The sequence below is a fragment of the Copidosoma floridanum genome, unplaced genomic scaffold (genome assembly GCF_036245765.1).
Source record: "Copidosoma floridanum isolate Cflo_tuat_1 unplaced genomic scaffold, Cflo_Japanese_pri ptg000032l, whole genome shotgun sequence".
In the NCBI taxonomy this organism is placed as follows: domain Eukaryota; kingdom Metazoa; phylum Arthropoda; class Insecta; order Hymenoptera; family Encyrtidae; genus Copidosoma; species Copidosoma floridanum.
Genome location: NW_028321909.1, coordinates 3,334,796 through 3,356,750, shown reverse-complemented (window position 1 = coordinate 3,356,750; position 21,955 = coordinate 3,334,796). Strand labels below are relative to the sequence as shown.

At 30.7% G+C, this 21,955-nt stretch overlaps 1 protein-coding gene across 3 annotated transcripts; it reads right to left on the bottom strand.

Annotated features, from left to right (window-relative positions):
- Positions 1-3,169: 3,169 nt before the first annotated feature.
- Positions 3,170-17,664, bottom strand: LOC106642631 (uncharacterized). Of its 3 annotated transcripts, XM_089597503.1 has the most exons (10): positions 17,368-17,664; positions 13,371-13,529; positions 13,040-13,194; positions 12,387-12,479; positions 10,453-10,605; positions 7,530-7,727; positions 5,728-5,991; positions 4,763-4,907; positions 4,575-4,661; positions 3,170-4,479 (listed from the first exon to the last, which is right to left on the bottom strand). In XM_089597503.1, the coding sequence occupies exons 2-10, from the start codon at positions 13,525-13,527 to the stop codon at positions 4,319-4,321; spliced, it is 1,413 nt and encodes a 470-aa protein (XP_089453629.1). In that variant the 5' UTR covers positions 13,528-13,529; positions 17,368-17,664; the 3' UTR covers positions 3,170-4,318. The 3 variants fall into 3 exon arrangements, with proteins under 3 accessions (XP_089453629.1, XP_089453631.1, XP_089453630.1); XM_089597505.1 differs by lacking the exon at positions 10,453-10,605 and having other exon boundaries at positions 7,530-7,721; XM_089597504.1 differs by lacking the exon at positions 10,453-10,605 and having other exon boundaries at positions 3,171-4,479.
- Between the last annotated feature and the right edge of the window lie 4,291 nt (positions 17,665-21,955).

The window sequence follows — 21,955 nt, the reverse complement described above, 5'->3', positions numbered from 1 at the left end:
ATAGTTGTCCAATAGATTGAACTTTATAGGCTGGATAATAATAGTCAGCGCCATTCTGATTTAACATGTCAGCTAATGGAATTTTATCATCGGCACCCGTTGTCCTTATGGTGGTTATATTCCATAAGCTTACGTGTTCAATTGGAGTGGCGCTGACTGTTGGGAGCACCCAGCCTATTACAGAAGTGTCCTGTTTTATGTGCCTCAGTTTATAAATAATAACCAAAACAGCTACTTTCCCTGTCTAATTACTAAAGTGATAAGATTTCATCACGTAATTTTTTAATGATATTACGCGATGATCACGTCTGTATTGGGGTTATGCCTCTACCACGTGACCTCAGTATATATATGACTAATATAGAGGAGAAATAATACAGGTCTTATGAGAAGAATCTTGTTTTTATTTTTTTTTCGCACTTAAAAAGATATTGAGCTTAAAAAGCTTGTTAATTCCATGTTACTGTCATTATGAGAGTTACATAGTTATTTTTTTCCTTTGGTGAATTCGTTCATGAAGGTTGAAACAGCGTTTTGAATGTATACGGAGTGCCGTTAACCCTACTTTGTAGCGCTACTGCTGCTTCTGCTGCTGGTGCTCAGAAGTAAACAAATAGCTCAAAGTAGGGTTAACGGCACTCCGTATACATTCAAAACGCTATTTCAACCTTCACAAACGAATTCACCAAAGGAAAAAAATAACTACGTAACTCTCATAATGACAGTAACATGGAATTAACAACCTTTTTAAGCTCAATATCTTTTTAAGTGCGAAAAAAAATAAAAACAAGATTCCTCCCATAAGACCTGTGTTATTTCTCCTCTATATTAGTCATATATATACTGAGGTTACGTGGTAGACTGGTAGAGGCATAATCCCAATTGGCTCAATATTAACAAGTGATAAAATCACGTGTCGAAATCATGGCATTGGACTAAACTATTATATGAGAATGTTAAAGTACCCCATATTTCCCGCGAGATGCACCCGCGTTGATAGGGAAGACTCATACCATATGGTATATTGATGCAAATCTATTTTTTTACCTTATCAACGCTGGTATTCTTAGCAGGAAAATATTTGGGGTGAAACGAAATTTTCTATTAGCCTAATACAACAGCTCATTGTTTGTTAGATAAAGTAACAGTCGGTACGTATTCATCCTCATGGAACCTTATTTTTATTACGCATCACATCATTTTGTTTTGCAGGTTTTATTTGCATCATCCAGTCACGAAACTTGTCACATGCGCACCAAAACTGCTCCATCCACCGAGTTGCATGAGATTAACAACCGTGGAAGTTTATCATGACTCCTGATTCTCGTGATTGATAAAAAAAAAAAAAATTAATTTTGCTGCACGCGCCGATAGCTGCAGTTCCTCCAGTTTAAGCGAGGGATTTGCTAAGCAGCACTTTATTCAATTTTTTCTCAAAAGTCCATTTTTTTATGTTAGGTTATGTATATTTGCAAAAGCAATGAATATTCAACACGTGTTACAAACCAAAACCTAAGCGTTAAATTTTAGGGTTAAAGCGGGGCTTGGAGGCAGGTAGTCGCTTTTAAGAAAAGCAAGAGGAACGAAATAAATTTAATCGTAGATCGTGTAAAAGCAGCTGCTTAGGCAGAAAACCGAGATTAATTCATTCTCTTGAAACACAATGTTAAGATTTATCTCGTAAGATATAAAGTGCTCACAAAAAAAGCTTATCCTACACGTTTTTTAAAGAGGTTCGGTGACCGAACGTTCGTCAAATTCCATCTTGAAAGACCGCCCGGTCTCCGGATCGCTGAGAAAGTTTATTACCGATAAAGCTCCATGTTAATTTTGTGGCAGATTGGGCATAACCTTGATAGATTATATATATATAAAATTTAAGGATAAGATCGAACATTAAGTTTAAATGTGTTGATATAATTATTTGGAAATCGATGGCATTATACATTTCAAGTTTAAGCGTGAATCTGTGTTATGAAGTACTCGGAAAAGCCACTGGAAAGTAGATTCCCGGAGCACTAGTTTTTTTTTTATTTTACTGAAAAATCTATACCCAAGAAGACTTGATCGACTGGTGTGTGCTTTAAGAGCGCGACCAATTTCATTTTACAATAGCGTGTGCAATATTGAACTATTTACTATGCAGAACCTGCTAAACTGGCTGTGCTGTACTTAATACTGTTACTGATGTCGCTCATTTTTTTTTTTTTTCCCGTTACTTTCGTGTCAAAAAACATCGATTTCATGTATTAATATCTAGTTTTTACGTCGAAAAAAAAAACAGTTTCGACAGAACTTGAACATTCAGTAATCAGTTACAAAAATCATTAAGTATTAACGAGAACTCTTTTTCTTTTTTTTTTTGTTACATATAACAAAAGGCAGCACTACGCAATAAGATTTTAGGTTTTTAAAAATTTGCAACGATCTTAGCGAGATGTTAAATCTTGCAAATTTTAATAACTTGATGTTAAGCAGGTTAACTGTTTTGTTTTTTCTAACTAATGCTACACTTATTCCTTTCTAATAATGCTGTCATATTAACTAGAACGATTTTTATACTTCTTTGTAAGTATTTACTTATTATTATTACTTTACTTATTAATTATTATTATTATTATTATTACTATTATGCTTATTATTTTATTTTTTGTTATCGCTACAGTAACGTACGCGCATAGCATTTAAGATAAGTTACTTTATAAATTTTAAATAATTTTTGCAAGGTAAATCAAAGGAATTTCAATTATATCGGTCATACCCAATCGATTAACATGTGAGAGTTCTTGCTAATAAATGCGCTCTTTAGTATTGTCAAGATTAACAGACAAAAAAAATGATAAAAAAAAAATAAAAAAATCTGTAAAATCGAAAAAAAAACAAAAAAAAATACAAAATGTTAGTAGTTGGTCAGGTGTATAAGTGATTTAAGAAAAATTGGGATATTTATTGTTTGCTAAATTGTTTTCAATTGTACAACAGATTAATACATTATTCTATAACAAATCAGATTAGTTTACGACAAAGGGATTTATGTTGTTAGACAACAATTACGTTACTTAAAGTCAAGTTATGCGATTGTAAAAAGTTTGCGGAATGACACACACAATAGGAATGATGCCAATTGTCCTCTTCTAATACATAGGGAAAAGGTACGAATATGATTAAAAATAAAAATATATTTCTGTGTGGTATCTAAATCCATTGTCATTCGTATAAAAACACTTGATTACAAAATAAAATTTTCAAAAATGTCTTGTATTATGATTTTTATTCTGAATATTCAGCTATAACTTTTTTTTTGGCAACCAAAACAATAAATGCGGTAAATGCGATGAAGAACCATAATGAGCTGTGTGAAATAAATGCAACAAATAGCAGTTAAGAAGATGGTTTGATGGTTTATTATTAATTAAAATTGAGTGTAATGTAAGTTCAATAAATTGTACGTTATTAGAATAAATTCATGTGTGTTTATTAATTCACTCCTATTGATGTTGTGATAATTTATTATCATAGCAATAATTACATAAAATTTGTAACATACAATTAACTACAGATACAACTTTGACTGCAGTATTTATAAGAAAACATGCTTAGATAATATAAATATCCTTAACAATAAAGATTAAAATTACTATGAAGATTAATTACACACGAGTAAATGATTTCGCCAGAAAAAGTTGTTATAATATGACTTTGTCTCTCAATCACTTGATAAATGTTTATGTTTTAATTCATTAACTCGACGAAAGTGTAAGAAATTACTTTAAACTCCTAAAAAAAATATATTTAACAAGCACATTCAACAAAATTCATCTGGATTAATAACAAAAAGGAAAAAATAAAAACATTTTATATAAGCATTATACATTTGATTTTGATGTTAAATAACGGTTTTTAGCGGGGTTTCGATAACTGGTTTATTGCAAAGCTATTTTGTTCAAAATCCATGTTATCGTAACGTTGCTAAATCGAAGCAAGCTTATGCTATATGCTAAATTTTCAATCGCAATGTATGCATCAGTTGTTTGACAGATCATCGTGAAAAATGAACAGAGAGCATCCAACATTTGTAAGGTAATAAATGTACACGATAAAGGCTTTGCGTGTAAGCACGTGCTTAAATTGATCTATCAAAAAAAAAAAATAATAATAATAATAAAAGAGTCACGATCCTTACATAATAACACAAAACTGATTCTTCCCTTTGCTCACATTTTTGCAAAATGTAAGTTTGCACACGCGTATCGGAAAACATACGAGATTACTGCTTCGACCAGCTTTCGTGGTGTAAGTATCGAAACGTGAGGCGCGTCTACTTTCTCTTGCGTCCACTGTGACTATCCCGTTTGTTTTTATGGCGATGCTGGTGATGGTGGTGTTTACTACTGTGCGAGGTCGTCTGGCGCTTGTTCTTCAAATGTCCGTTGCTGATTTCACCGCTGGCCTCGTCGACGGTCGAAACGGTCGGGTCGCCTGGAAAAAGCGTACTTTTCATACTTCCTCGTCGACGCGTGGGGGTACTTTTTTTGGCTCCCGTGCATTTTATTCGACCCGCACTTTTGACTCACCGTCGGCCTTATCCATCACTGTTTTGCTGACTATGCTGTCGTTGTTTAAATCTTCCGTCTTCGCTTCGTGCTCGAAATTGTCGGCCACTGGCGATGAAAATACAAAATTTTGACACCGACATTGGTTTTTTTTTCCAATTCATATAATTTAATGATTAAAAAAGGGAAAAAATTCGTTGTTGACTTACGATTGCGCGCCGGCATGGAGATTTCCGGGGAGACGCTTTTCCAGCTGGCGGGCGAGTAGTAGGCCGCTTCGCCGTCCTTGCCCGTTCCGTTTGTCGGCGGGGCAACTTTGTCCGCCTGAGCCTCCGTCTCTATGACCGGCACGAGCTTCAGCCAATAACGATAGCATACAATTAGATCTTATGTACCAACTATATTTTGTCAAACGAATACTTAATTACCAAAAATTATTAGATTTTTGGGTGAAATTACAGTATTGAATCTTGGGCTAAATGATATTGCAGTGGTTTATCGTGGCAATGATTACTATTATTTTGTTTTCGTGACTCGTGCATTTAAGTCGACTAATATTGATCACAAACATTTTTTTCAGCAGCGAATAATGTGAAGGTATTTGATCAATGTACTGTTTAGTACGAACGTTATCATACCCAATGAATAATAAAGACTATTTAAAATACTTGACCGTCGAATGATGGAGAAGAAAGTGTATCTATTTTCATTGGAAATTTACATTACTTATGACAAAAAACTCATAAGAATATGAAAACGATAAAAAACTACGTTTTACTCTTTGAAAACTTCGTGCAAGTTGAAGTTAGTAGTAATGTATTTTCCAAACAAATACTTTTATCGAAGGTTTAATCTCCATTTATTTTTAAATTAGCTGAGTTGTAGTTTTTCCATAAAGAAATGTGTAAAAAATAGTTTTCTCATGAACAAACTAATGAATTAGTTTTAAATTATTAACTAGCACGTGTGATATGCTCGAAAAAACCCCCGAACATTAAAATCGTAGTTTTCAAATCAAAATTTATAAATATTCCTAAAAAACAAAATTCACAATAAACAATTGTAATTAGTTTGTCTCATTAAAACTGTTTTTCATTTTTCATTATAAATTTATCGTTTTGTGTTGACATAAAAAGCGCAAGTAAATGTATCCTAAATGAACATTTTAATTTACATTATTTCCCTGCTGTCGAGTCTTCATCTCGTAATTGCGCAGCGCGATGTCCGTGAGCAATCCCTCAACATCGACGTCGTAATGCACTTTGTCGTCAAGTTTTTTCTTCAGCGAGTGACGACCAACACGCTCCCACACGCCATAGTGATCCTCCATGTCAGCTTGATCATTTTTTATATCTGCGATTTCCGCCTCTGTGATCGAATCGCCGGAATCAGAGCTCTCATCTTCTTCATCGTTGGTCTGAGAGTCACTGTTTTGAAGCTGTTAACAATTAAATTTTTGTTGTCATCGTACATATTTCTCTTTGATGCATGTGCTAAACTAAAACTTTTATGGAAAAATTATCAATCATATTTTTTCACTTATTTTACTATTAATATGCGTTTTTTAGTTAGATACTCTGGTTTTAAGGATTCTCTCATGCAGTATATTTTTAAAGAAGTGGACACATTTGTGAAAAAAGACTACGCTGTTGAATTATTTTATTGATATTGCAAAAATTTAAATAACAACAAAGCTACACGTTTTAAAAGGAAAATTTCTACTTTTTTTTGAAACCCCATATAAAATTTGTGCCTAATAAGTTAACTTAAACCATTAGTTAAAAATATTAACTAGAAAATGAGATCTATACTATGGTAATAACAATAATAATAATTATATGAATAATAAGAATAATAATAATAGTAATGATAGTAGTTATAACAATAATTATGACATACATTATGTTTAGAACTCTTTCATACATATTTTATTGTAGTAGTAATACGTGTTAGTACTTTTATCATTATTATTATTATTATTGTCATTGTTCTTGTTATTAGTATTATAGTGAGGCTGACTATACCTTCTAGAGAGGGTCAAGTCCCAAGGTTTTAATATCTTTTTCTTGTGAAGTGTATTCGTATCACAAAACAATTGAATATAAACGTGTTCTTGCGAAGTTTCACATAAAGTATAGTATGTATAACAGTTGCACGCACAAGAAAAATGAAAATAAAAATGCTAAAAAGGTATTTTTCAATACCGAAAATGATTGCATATCACAAACATCTCGACGTTTAGGATATTGTTCTGATTTAGGTGCTTATATATTAAAACGGAATTACTTTCGAACTAATATAGAGAAGAAGTAAGTGCCAAAGATATATTACGCCACCCTTTACGAAAAATAATATGATGTAGATAAATTAAAGATTGCATTAAAAAAAAGTAATTGAATGAATAAAATATACATTAAGTTTGGTACAATAAAAAAGTCATGTTTTTTTGAAAACATAAGTATTCTATATTGTTATGGTGTAGGTTATTGAAATATCTATTAACCAATTATTCAAATCACCCAAGGCTAAAAATTTTTATTTTTATGTTCATTTAACAGCTCAAAGAATAAAACATGATAATTTTGAATTAATACAATGTTTTTGTAAAGCTTTCAGACTTTCGTTTTCTTACGATAACTTACATAGAAATGAATATATTTCCTTTTCACAAATTCTTTTTTATATATCGTACACGCGAATGTTTATAAATATAATTACTTATAGTTATAAATGTAGGTTGCTAAATTTTATAGTTGTTAGCTCTATATTTTTCAAATTTTTATATTATATATATATATATATATATATATATATATATTCTTTTTTGTACTGGTTCAAACGTTAATGGCTAGTATCGTACCTTATAAAAGTTTATACATTAATCTTTTTTAAATCCATTATCCGTCTTTAAATCAGATAGAAAGATTTTCTGGGTACTCAAAAACCGAAAACATACGATGTATACACTATACTTACCACAAAGTCTGGATCATCTTCGGACGACTCGTTGGCGTAGCGCTGGAGTTTGTCCTCGAATTTCTCGTCCTCTTCCAAGTTGTCGCCTTCGCTGGACGAGTTGATTTCGGTAACCTCGATCTTCTGCTTCTTGCTACTGTTGCCAGTGCCAACTGCCGTATTCGTATCCAAAATGCACTTGCCACTGCTAAGCTTCAACTGAGATTCGATTACACGTTCATATTTGATTGGGTAGTCATGTACATTATTTTTAAATGGTATTAAACCATAGGCTTGTTTGACGTTTGGTTGGGGGATTGTATTGTTCAACAAAAATTGGATACGTTGGTCAGTCTGTGTATCTTTCAAGCAAGTTTTTTTAATGATATTTAATTTTGTTTAAAAAATACATTCTTTTTTTCAAAGCATGCATAAAATTTTAAAATATGATTATTTAAGAAAAAAAGTTAAAATCCACAGAGTTAGTGAAGAAGAGCTTAACAAATGTACTCACAGGTACGTTGATTTAAAGCTTTTGGATTGCATTGAATCGTGCTTTTTTTAAAAATTTAAATCGTCCATAATACACACATCTATAACTTAACCAAGTATAAAGACCAAGCCAAACCAAGGCTCTTATTATCCGTTACGATAAATTACTTTTATAACCGATTACTGAAAAATATTTGGTGAGAAGATTGCTTTACTGCGGTAAAGTATAGCAGAGTAGTTTTTTACTATATTTTGTTTACTCATAGAGAAAGTTCTGTAATTGTTGAAAAATCATATATCAAGATAACATGACAAATATATTATATAAAGTTTAAAATCGAAGAAGAGTACTCTGGCAAAAATGTACGGCTGGGTATGCGTATGTGTTTTTTAATAATTATCACTGTTGAAAACAAAACTACGATTGCACTAGTTTTTTTTCGACTTTATCCATTTAAAAAAAGTAATTTTCTGAAAAAAAATTATATTTTCTACAAAAAAAAGCGTATTTAAATAAAATTGAAAAAAATTTATGTTGATGAGTGACAGTTATAGCGTATGTATAACCTTCAGCTATATTTTGAGATTAAATTTTCATAAACTTGGATTATTTGTTTCTTTGTTTTTAAATACCTATTGGCGCTGAAGGATAAAATTTTGATTCAATCGACCTTTTTTCATTTTGATATCATAGATTTTAGAAACTCGATTTTTTGTTTTAGCATATTCTAAGATAAAACCTCAAAGAGATCATGAAAATCATCTAAAAAATATCTATTTGAATAAAATTTTAAAAAATTATGTATGAGTATGCGTGGGTGTAAGTAGGTATGTGTATTAAAAAAGAATGTATGTAGGTGTTCGTAGTTGTATGCATATCGTTATTTATATCTCTGGATTCTTTTGACCGATTTTTATCCTACAAGGCTTATTTATTTTAAATGTAGATATTCATCCCGTGCATCACTTTAAATTAAAAATTAATTCCAGGGATTACTTGAATTAAAAAAATATTTTTTATGTTATTAGAGTCAAAAATTTAGAAAATCATTTGAAATAAAAAAAACTAATCGATAAAATTAAATTAAAAAAAATATATTTTAGGTATCAGAAAATAAAAAAGACAAAGGGTTATTAAAATTAGTTTAAGAAATTCTTAGATATGGTCAACTATGTACGTATGCATGTATATATCTGCGCACGCCTATATATATTTTTTTAAATGGTAATAATAATATTTTATGTTTCTTATAATTTTGTTTTTTTAGTGGTGATAGGTATCTACAAATAAAAAAGTAGGCTGAGAATTAATAAAATCGGTCGAGGGGATTCCGAGATCGCACTGATTACACATATACACACACATACATACATTCACAAAAGAGATAGACTGACATAACAGCCAAAGTACTCTATTTCGATTCTAAAGTTCATGGACACACTTATATTACGTTATTTCAATACAAAGCTTCCTCCATAAGTAAGCAAAAAATATGTACATGTGAGTGGGTATACGTAGGCGTATAAAAAATATAATCATTAAAGCTGCAGGATTTTTATGATTCATTTCGATAAGACAAAGCTTATTTTTTTATATTAGGATGCCTATTACCGCTGAAAAAATTTTTCAGTTTTATAGATTTAGTTTTACTTACTGCTGATTTTATTGACTTACAAATGAAAATCTACTTTAAAATGCTTTTAGTTATTTTAGAATGTTTAACTAACACAGGACGCGAACTTAATTCGTTGGGTTGGAAACCAAGTATCTTTTTGACTTGTCCAAAGCGAATTTTACATAATTTCTTTAACTGATGCCATACCGCTTTAACTTTAGCACTTGAATTCTTAACTGATTTTCCCGACTGATTTTCTATTTACTTTGGGTTCGTTCATTTTCTGGTACCCATTGCCATTTTAGTTACAGTGATATCTTTTTAAGTACACTTTTATTACTTTTTATTGTTTTATGATATTTTACAGTGGAAAGTTTAAAATAACTGTATTCATTGAAAGATACTCAATTTAAAAAAAGGGTATTTAACATTATTTGTGTAGTGATGATATTTTTTGCTGTGGTGATAAATCTATAGTAGTCCCGTAAGCAAAACATATAGCTGCTTAAACAAGTTAGTCACTTTTTTTTCTGTCATAATTATAAATATACAGCCTCGTCATGCTATCCATAAACCAAAAAGTATATTTAAGTCTACGTAAATTGTTTTTTCGTGCAAACAATTACTATGAACAACAAATAAGAAAATGAAATCTACAAAACACTTAGTAACATATCGGTCTGGGATTCTACTTTGGAACAGTACATTGTAAATCTTTATTACCAAATAGAATACGATTTAGATATATTTATGTAAGTAAAAAAAAAAAATCTGAAACACATGATGACACTAGAAAAAAAACAATGAGGACATAAAGTGACGTTAAAAAAACTTACTTGGTCGTCGAACATGCTCGAAACACGAATTTGAATCGGAGGCGGTGAAGGCGACTTTTTTAATTCAGAATCCAGACAAGATAGAGTCGACAGAGTCAGGCGTAATGATTTAGCCAGGCTCTTGGTAGCCTCTCTCAACAATTGACGTCTGTTCTACACCAACGAGAGAAAGAGAGAAAGACACAAACACTACCATGACTACCACCTCCATTACCACCACCACCACAATCACCGCGTCATGTACAAGTTTTTTTTTTAGTTTTTACAGAAATTTTATAAAAGTCATTCTTCAAAAATCATTCGTTAAATGGGTCTGAAAAAAAATTTTAAATATTTTCTTGTACGCCTTTCAAGCTACTATTTTTTTCCTCAATGTAAACTTTATGACAAATTAGAAATATCGTGTTTATTCTAGAGAGTTGCTGTAACACAATTTTTTGTTCATCTCGAAGTTTTAAAAATAAATTCTTCCAAAATTAAAAAAATGAACTTTTCTTACCGCGTGTAATTTTTTGACTTTTAAAAATTAAAGGTGTTCACGTAAGAACTGTTAACCTTTGAAAATTAACTTGCCCTGTTCGCCACATAAGCGCAATTCAACCGGAATGTTAAGGTGGGGAGAGCTCCGATGGAGATGGAGATTGTGTAAATTAGACTCATCCTTGAATCAAAATTATATCGATCCAAAAAATCATATCTATGTCAAAAATATTGTCAATTTCTATTGAATCTTCCAGTTTATACATTTTTTTCAAGATCAAATCTTATTAAAATCAATCATCTAGAGCTATTTTTCTGAATTTAGTTTTTGGAAAAAAATGGGTTTTGTTTTTTACCTAAGTAGGTATTTTATCATACACTTTTTAAACATTTACGTTATATTTATACATGTTCACATTTAAATTCTACGTAGTGTAAACTTTGCAACGCTGGATGAAAATATTTTTTAGGACAAATATTTATATTTTTCAATAACAGTAACTCATAAGTTAAAGTTTTGATAATTCATATTAATACAAATAAAATTTTTCGAAAACATTAAAAAATTTTAAGTATAACGTATTACGTGTAATAAATATCATATTGATGCACTTATTAGTAAGGACTGAAATCACAATCTAAAAAAAAATTGTAATTAAACTAAGCACGCCTCATTTTAACTAAAAAGAAAAATTTTTAATAATAGTGATTAAGTGAATTTTTCGTCAATAGTGATAACAAAGAAAAAAAATTTTTGGTTGTATTAGCAAGTTTTGACTACGAATACATTCATCTTTTAGTTTGAAAAATCTATTAAATTGTAGATTTGTTTTAGGTAAAAGATTTACATAAACTTTTTTTTTAATTTTATGATTTAAAAAATAAGTTACGCTTGTTGTTTGATTTTTACATAATTATTGACTTTAAAAATTTTTTGAGTAATCTTAATGTAGAAGAAAACAACTTTCAAAATATCAAGATTGTGCAAGAAAAAGGTGTTACATCACTACTCAAGAAACATACAACAAACATATTTCTTTTATTAAATTGCTTGTATATTTACTGAAAAAATACTGTATACTTTCACGTAGTCGTTCAAGTTTGATAAAATCTACTTTATAGAGAAATTCGATTCTCATATCAAGCGTATGTTTTGTAATAAAGTGTATACACAAAGCAAAAAGTCAGTTGCATATTTTCTACTAATAGTTTTAATATAATATCTGTTTTGTCGATAGAGTTATATGTAAACATTATCAAAATGATGTATACAATATGTATAAATAAATGTGTAAATATAAATATTATTGCCGTAGCTAAATAAACTATTCGACCTTTGTCAATTTATAAGCTAAAATAACACCTAGATTATAAGAGGTGATTTCCATGCGATAACACAATTTTAAGACAGAACATTAAACGTGCTATTGAGGACAGTCGCATTAAAAACCTACCTTCTCAGGTGATCCTTTTTGTGATCTGGGCTCCTTCAGCGCTCTGCACCGGGACTCGTTCAAGCGTCTCTGAGCTGATCTTATCATGAGTAACTGAGGACAAATTTCACAAAATATCAGTAACAATGTTGCACACCATACTTTTACGACACATGAAAATTATTACAGTAATATTATAGAATATGCTTCAGAAATAGGTTTAAATTTTGTTTAATTACAAGTAGATTACATTTTTTTCAAATAATAAAAAAAAATTCGATTTTGAAACCCCAAAATCAAAATTAGACCGTTTTCAAAAATGTCCACAAAATTAAATTCTAATTTTTTTTTTGAATCACAAGATGTTTCGTCTAACCACTCACGTATCTATCCGTTTATCTATACTTTATGATCATGAGTAGTACTGATGGAAACAACAATAAGATATGCAAATATTTTTAGTGTTGGTTAATAATCGTCGCATGTAATTTAAAAAAAAATGGAGTAAGTAAAGATAATTCTTCATTCACCCCGTGACAGTATGTTATGAAGTTGAAGATCTATAAAATTCCCAAAAATTGTTAGACAGTGGAACACTTCTTCCAAATTAAAAAAAAAAAAAAAAAAAAAACTCCCACAGGTGTAACGATTGAATAAAACTTGCCAAAGCTTACCATATGGGCTGGCTCGTAGGGCTCCATGCTGAGGATATAGACGCTGAAGTTCAGAGCGAGCCGAGTGATTCGGAGCACCACCAGGGTAGGCAAGAATATAATCCACGGCAGCGGCCTTTTCAGCTCCGTCTTGCCACATGGTTCACCATTCTTTTCTGAACAAAGAAAAAATAAAAGAGAGAAAACGATAAATGTCTGCTACCGGTAAAAATGACCATATTCTTTCCTTCCTAGGAAATCTAACCGTACACAATGTTTTAGTTATTCACAGGTATTTTTGAGCATGTCATTTTACCCCCCGAGACATCTCTTGCGGTTTATTTATTATTACCTTCCGTCTTCTCCGGCATGGGCAAGCTCCATTGCAGGCACTCGTCCAGGATGGTCAGCACCTTGTCACCCATGCCGAGCAGCTTCTGCCCAACGGTTGTCCGTGCCACCGAGTACATTCCAGATTTGAAAACTTTGCCCACTTTTTTGAACGGCATTGCTGCAAACAAAAGGGGAAAAATAAAAACTACTTCTTGCGGAGTCTAACACAGTTGTCTATACCGTAGTTATCAATAAAGATAGCGGTGGGAAAGAAAAAAATAAATGGTTTATTTATGTATCGGTGACTTGTCTACGGTTGAGCAAGGAAAAGAGTCAAATATACTTTTTTTTTTTTTTCCCAACAGTTCTAGAGTAAGGGTCTTATGATTCCACTAAATCGTTGGAAGCCACGCACTGCACACGTGAAATACGTACACACCACTCGCGCGCACAGTACAGAAACTTTTCGCGTCCTCTTGGACTTATAAATAAACATAACAATAAGAAAGGGGCCCTCCCGATAAATTCGTATCGAGAAGGCACGACCTCGGCGTATCAGGCGTCGATGTGCGGGAGAAAGAAAGAGTCCTCGCGCGTGCTCCCCGTATGCGACGTCTCTTTTTCCCCGTTTTGCTTATTGTTGTTGTCATGCGGTGTACTTTGCTTGTGTTTCTCTCGAAGCTCACAATCATAACTCCTGTAAACTACTGTTGGGGCATTGAAATTTCAATTTTCTTTTCTGGCGTGTCGGGTGGACCTGTTCGGGGATACTTTTTCAAAATAGTACATACGTGCTTGAGTTGAAAAAAATTTTTTTTTACCATCATGATCACTACTTACTTTTTACTATCTATAATCAGGGTAATAAATACAAACAAAAAAAAATATTTAAAATAGCGTGGCGCATTTTGAAAGAAAGAAAAAAACGTATTCGTAAATGGAGTCAACGTATTTGGTCGAAATTTTTTCAACTAATTTGTAATAACTGATATTTTTTAAAACTAAGCTAACAGTACATCGAACTATCTTTTGTTAAGTGTTGTATTTTATGACAAAAAATTTTCCAGAATAAGTAATATTCTACGTTATCAGAAAAAAAAAATGATTTCAAAGCTTTCAAACATCTGTAAAACGATTGTCCTCAAGGCTGGATAGTGGATGTGAGATTAATTGTTGGTAAAAAAATACAAATTATTTCGTACGAGTAGTATTTAAAACGTTATTGAAAGTTATAAAATACTTAAATTTACCATTGTCGTGTCGCGGTTTTGAAAGAACGCAACGATTGATTAATTTAATCTAAAGCGGAATATATTCGGAGGCTGTGGCAAAAAGAAGCAATATTTTTGCAGAAATGAGGAAACACGTTATCTCGTACTCACGGATTTACTGAAAAGTCGAATAAAATTTGGCTTTAAAACTCTCTCCAAAGAGAACAGTGGTTGTATGATTATTTTATAAATATAAAGTTTCATTTAATAGCGATATACAATTTTGTCACGGCTGTTATCTAATCTACTCGAAAGATATACGTTTCGCAATCACGAGGCCGCCGTTTTAATAAATTTCACTTTGATGCATTCATTAAGCTCGTCAAAACTACTATATTAAATAATTAATTATCTTACGGGTGACACATTTTTTTTCTCTTGCTATATCCATCTACAATGTCCAAATCGATTCATACCCTTAATAATCAAGAAATTTTATTATTCGTTGAAATTGAAAACTTAATTAAATGCAGGCAGAATATTTTAAGAATTATACTTTTGGATATTAAAAATAATTCACAAAAGAATAACTTTGACGGGTATTTTTAGTCGTTGCATGTAAAAACAATTAACGTGAGTTGTTAGATTTGACAAAGATCTGTTTTCAAAAATCTAATAGCGAAATTATGAACGATAAAACTCTCATCAAATTTAAAGGGTTAACATTTGAAAAATTCCTTTCCTCAGTAAAACTTGAAGCATATTCGAAACAACAAATATTTTTATTCTCCATGAAATTGCGGTAGCCAAGGCGTTTGTCTTGGCTTCAGAGGTACTGACGACAAAGAAAGGAAAATGGTGATAATAGTGGAATATTGTAAACATCGCGAGTCCAGATGATAACGCGTGCAGCAAACGGATGAAGTATGTAAGGAATGAACGCCGACTGAAAAGTCACAAAATCATGCAAACCCGGTGGTTTACCTAGTTTTTTGCGATTGCAGAAAAATTATAATCGTAATTTATGTGTACAGTGTATCGCGTTATATACATGTTACACGCGTAAGGTTATCAAAGATTTTGCTACAAGAGTATTTCAGATATCGTGAAATACTTTACATGCATTTTAAATGATTTAACTAATATTAACATATGAAAATCTATGTCTGTGTAGAAATGCAAAATGGAATATAAAGAAAAATTCGTATTTATTACTTAAAATATTTTTAAAAATATCTAGGCTTCAACATTGATATAATAAGTTGACAAAATTTACTAACATGTGACGATTCAATAAAGTTTATGTAATTAGGTAAGTTTTAATACTTAACTACAGGATTTATTTTTTAATTTGTGGTAAATCTGAGATATCGTCAAGACCTTTGGAGTTTGGTCTTTATATTCACGACGTCCAGTTTAAGCCTTTCACATCAGATATCTTATCTATTAAAATGAGCTGTAATAATAACACGTAATTTCCGTGTTCCCATTGTTGATCTGTCTCAAATTTGTACCTCGTTTCTGTTAATATTTTTATAACTTTTATTCCAATTTGATGTTATGTTTGATAAATTATAGACGAACATACAAATTATTTCCGACTGCATCAATGTTAATTACCGTTACCATGACCTTTGAACCGTTTAATCTTAATTTATTTAATGACAGTAATTGTTAAAACAATTTATTGAAAATACAAAAATAATTACCTAATAAATTATCAGCGTCATACGGTTATCAAAATACCATAAGTCATACTTAAAGTAACTTTGACTTTGTGAAATTTATTAGGATTAATATAGTAATCTGAAAAATAAGCCCCATTAATATAATCAAACGTATCAGATGCATTACATTTGTAATTTATTCATAGATTATATTCTGCTGTAAAAAAAATGAAAAAACTTTTTATTGTAAAAAAATTATTCGCTTTACATTCAGCGTTGCAATTATTTTTCACTATTTATAGCTTGTCTCGCGCATAAGATAAGATGTCTTGAATTATACAACAGCTGTCGCGTTTTTTCGTAATAACTATAGAGCTTGTTGCGTACAGGTCAAAGTGCACCAAATTTTTGCTTGTCTCTTATGATTCAAACAGTAATGTATAAATGTTATTTTAAAACTAAGATACATTTCGGATTAAAGTTTTTTAATTTAAGAAATTTTTAAAATATAATTTACAACTTAATTTTAAAGAAATAATTAAAGTTATTTTTCAGTTGCCGTTAAATTCGTTTCCTTAAATACATCGAAATTTTATAGGTTTTTTTTTTTTTTTCTTTTTCTTCAACTTTAATATTAAAACGTAGCAAAAAAAAATCAGTAGTATTTCTAGATTTTTTTCATCGCATCTCTATAATTTCCGTTTCGATACAATAAGCTTAAAGGGTATTATGTGCTGAGTAAAAGAAGCAAAATCCTTGAAATTTTTGAAATCATTGTAGGTTTTTATGAAAATCATGCTAAAAAAGTTTACATAAATATTTACACTTTTAATTAATTTTTTACCCATAACTTTTAAAATCATTTTCTGTAATTGCTTAAAAACATGAAAATAAATTTTTTTTTTAGTTTAGACAATTTGAGCATTTCATGTGTGATGGATACGTAACTTTGAAGTGAAATGAATAAATTAAACTTTTTTATAAAAACACTAAATATTTGAATGTATAAGCAATATGCTATATACTTATTTCAATTCACCGTTAAAAAAATACAGTGGCCCTTTTATTAGGTAATTATGGTTTTTTAAATAAATAAGATTTAATTAAAAATAAACAAACAAAAAAAAATGAAACAAACCTTCGCAGAATGCAGTAAATTAAAAATTTTAGCAGATGTATCCTTTGTATTCCTTTGTATCCAAGACGAGGATTGACATACGCACAATATTTCACAACAATCAAAATAACTAATTTCTCTTCGTTTTCCAATGTAATTCTTCTTGTAAAAACTTTCTTGTTTCCAGAACAATCCCAATGATGCAAAAAACGATCAATTGTATCACATCATCTTTTTTTCAATGCTCAATCAAAGGGCATCAAAACGCATATTTCGAGTGAGATAACAAATTTTCCCAATTAGAAAAAAAAAAAAAAAAAAAAAAAAAAAAACTTTTTTACGGAGAATGAACGAAAAGCAAGCCAAACGGCTGCTTGCAAATGCAATTGATGGGCAGCGTCGACAAACACGAAAAGAGGCGTCTTTTCTGAGTGCCCTGTCTACGTCTCTCATCGTATCTTGTTCCCTCTTTCGTCTTTATTTTTTCATCGACGTTTATGTGTTGATACTGGAACCTCAGAGTCGTTTTGTATCTTGTGCTTGTATACGTATACGATACACAAGTGAAACTGTTATTTATCTTATGTTATCAACAACCGTTGGACTGGTCTCGCTTCATTTTGGTGAAATTGTGACTTACGTTTTTAAAAATACTTTTTGTAATATTGGAATTTTTATAGAATCAGCATTTTTAGGCGTAATAAGTCCATTTTTATAGGTATGAATGTTACGTGATGTTTTCATAAGAGTAAAAATTTAAAGCAATATGATTTAAACTGCTAAACAAATTTAGAATATGTCGTAAGGGCGATTCGAGGTCATCCTGGAGAATAAAATTGACCTACTTAAAAAAATATCTTCGCTATCTTAAAAGTCATCGTTTATTTAAAGTTAAATAAAGTCAGTGTATCAATTTTCATATCACAACCTGACGCCTTACAAACATGTAACTTTTATTGAACGGAGATACTTGATAAGCCTATCCATTGCAATTTTTTTTAACATGAATCAGTTATACACAAGTAACTTTTAAAATATAAATTTAAATTTATGGAGCGGCGTTGGCTCAGTGGTAAGCGTGCTTGTCACTGATACAACGCGGTTTTATAGAACCCTATAGGGGTCGTGGGTTCGATTCCCGGTGAATGCAAATTTTTTCAAAAACCGTTTTCATCGGGAAAAGTTCCTATGTAACCCCGGCTGTTTCGGGGCGGGTTTTTCCGTGGAATTATCCTTCAGAGTAATTCCAGGGCTTTTTCCTTGCCCCACAGGTCTTCGGGCCTAGGTGAATGCGAAACAGTGTTAGGGCTATAGGTAGGGATTAGCCAGCGTTGGCCGTGATGGTCAAAAGTTTGCTGCCAACCGCAACCTTCAGAGCCCTTCTTTATCAGCGCCACCGCTGGCCAAACTGTGAACTATCGCTGATGTATACATATGATGTATAAATACCAGCGCCTATCACCCGATGACTCAGGACCCGAGGCGCTTACTGGCTACTCTATGAATTAATAAAATGTTAACTAATAATCCATGGGCCTATGACCAAGTGACCCGAGGCGCTTACTGGACACATTAAAAAAAAAAAAAAAAAAAAGCGTTAACTCATAACACAAACGCCTATCATCCAACGATCTGGGGCACTTACTGGCCACTAAAATAATTAATAAAATCTTAAAGTATACAAGCGCCTATGACCCGATGACTTGGGGTGCTTACTGGCAACTCTAATAAATAGTAAAATTCTAAACAATAACACAAGCACCTATCACCCAATAACTCGGGGCGTTTACTGGCCACACTATTAAATAATAAATTATTAACTAATAACACGAGCGTCAATTACCAAAGATTCTTGTCAAATTTCACAATTAATTGAAATATTAAATTGATGACATCGCAACCCTATAAAATAGTACCTTTTGGACGCTACATTTCCATACATCAGTACAAAAAAAAGTGTTTTATGGGATATACCATATAATTATCCTAGTGTTATTAACGCCTATTAATTAATAAATTATAAGTTTCAAAATCTTTTTAAGATTTCTTTAGCTTTATTATACGTTGCATCATGAGTCGTTGCGTTTCTAATAATTAATATTATTAATAAATAATTGACTATCGCCCTTACTAATATCTCTCTATATGATAAACCAATGAGAGCTTTCGTGTATATTAATAGTTTATTATCTATTTTGTCCAACTATATACTCGTCTGGAATCATTTTTTTTTCTTTAATTGTAAATTGAGCCCCCGGATATCGGATGGTAGGCGTTTGTCTTGTACATTAACGTTTTTTAATCAATAGAGTTACCAATAAGCGCCCCAGGTCATTGGGTGATAGGCGCTTGTAGTATTAACCGGGGCTGCCGACGTGATTTAAAAGATTTAAATCAAGATTAAATCACTCTTAAATCTTAAATCATCACAAAAAACTATACTTGTTAAAATAACACTGTAAATCATTAGTAGTTTAAATATGTACGATATAAATAATGTTTTCAACAATTGTATACGTTTAAAAAACGATTAATTTAGGATTTAAAATTAAGTTACTAAAAACACAATAGATAACACTTACGTGACTAAAACATGTAAACACATCTTAAATTTTTTTACGATTTTCAATAATAATTTCACTTATAAAAATGGTTTGAACTTATATACATAAATATTACAAATATGATAATACAAAAATAGAATAATATTCATGACGTCCAGAGACATTCTAATTGTAAATCGCTGCAGAAATAAAATTAAATTCGTGTTTGTCTTTCAAATTGTTTTTGGGTATTGAATGGTTCATGAACATGTCATTAATAATAAACGACAAAAAAATAAACAATCTTATGAGTTTTATACTGCTTCCTTTCTAATAGAAAAACTTAAATATATACATGAATTAGCTCGGTAATTCTGAGAAAACATATTTTATTACACTTGTAACGAGGGCAATTTAACATGTCTTGTTTAAGATTTCATAGTGATTTATGTATAGTTTAAATATTATGAAAATTTAAATCTCAGTTAACGATATTAACAGCATATACTATTAAAAAATATGTAAGAAATTTCAACTGTAGCATGATTGATTTTTATAAAATGAACAATTGCGTTACACAAATCGACTGTTACAGCGAATTATCATCAATTTTTAAATATATTTTAATCGGTTTTCATCAATGCAATGATTAAATTGATTTTTAGCAAGAATGAACAAGAGCGATGCAACGTGGTTAAAATATTCTTTATAATTTATCTATTATTGCAAGAGAATGGAAAATAATGTGCTTTGTTGCCGTTGATTCAGTGTCAATGTTTTTTTTAATGAATAAAAAAATTAATTAGAATAGTTATTTATGCGTCAAGTAATGCAGTGCTTTGTTAAAACAAAAAAATTGCGATATGATTTATAGTGACTTAATTTCGATTAAACACTGACTGAATAACGATTTAAGTATGATTTAAGTTCGATTTAAATCGTTAAATCACCAAAAAAAAATTTTTTGGCTGGAGTAGTGAAATATATCCAGGTTTGTGTAGGGTCATAAATGTATCAATTTATAACTGTTGGTCCATCGAAAATCTCTTGATCGATTTTAAATAATCGTGATCTCTTTTTTTTTGTTTTTGGATCTTACTATTGCTAAACAAAGAGATGTCCATTTAAGCGTTGATTTTCTCTTTTCATTCGGTTTTGACGACATTACTAAACTGACTTTTGAAATAAAAAAGATATTTTAGCATTTATTTGTAGTTTGAATTAAGATTCCTTTGTGATAGAGAGTCTGGGAAGTTATAAAACTTTTCCCGAAAGTTGTGATTTGCATCCGTATCATCAAATCAGGTATGTGAGTTTGATTTTTTGTAAACATGCACGTAATCAAAATCACTTAGACGTAAGGATAATTTCATAATTTTAACAATTACACGATTTTTTTTTTTTTTTTAATAAATTAGTTCCCAATAATTAATTTTTTTTAAAACATGCATGTAACCAACTTTCAAAATTGATAATGATTCTCAACAAATACATTAATTTATGTACAATTTAAATAAATAAAAATATGTTCTTAGATAAATAAATCAGAGCAATTATCAAAGGAGATTCAATTAAATTTAACTTGTGATCCAATCACTATTCAATTGTAATTTGAATCTCAAATCAGTGATAATTAAATGACAAATATCATCACGAAACCCAAATTAATTAGGACTAGCAAAACAAAATGTTACAATAAATATGCCATTCTTAGATGCGAGCTTAGATGGAACTTTTCATTTATATCGATTAAATGTCGTTTACACAAATTCAATAGACATTGAATGCGTATTTATGTAAAATTAAGTTTTGATTAAACAGCCATTTGATGAAGATTTACATTTTACTCTTTGAGGTAGCGCTCTTTTCTTGTTTTTTATTAATTTATGTTAAAATATAATAATTTACAATAAAAAAAAATTTTTTATAATTGTTTGTTGGGTTTTAGCGTTTCAAACTTTCGATAAATAGCTGAGAATCAAAATGCTGCTGAGTGCTACAAAACCGGTAGGTGGCTATTTATTTTTTGGTACAACTACAAAGTTATGGAGTTGCATCACCTGGTA

Bases quoted from the DNA above. Each gene is read 5' to 3' on its own strand.
- LOC106642631 (XM_089597503.1), bottom strand. From the start codon at position 13,527: ATGCCGTTCAAAAAAGTGGGCAAAGTTTTCAAATCTGGAATGTACTCG. The intron at 12,480-13,039 runs GTAAGCTTTGGC...ATTTGTCCTCAG, and splicing joins CCTACGAGCCAGCCCATATG to TTACTCATGATAAGATCAGC. The intron at 4,480-4,574 runs GTGAGTCAAAAG...CGCTTTTTCCAG, and splicing joins AGTGATGGATAAGGCCGACG to GCGACCCGACCGTTTCGACC.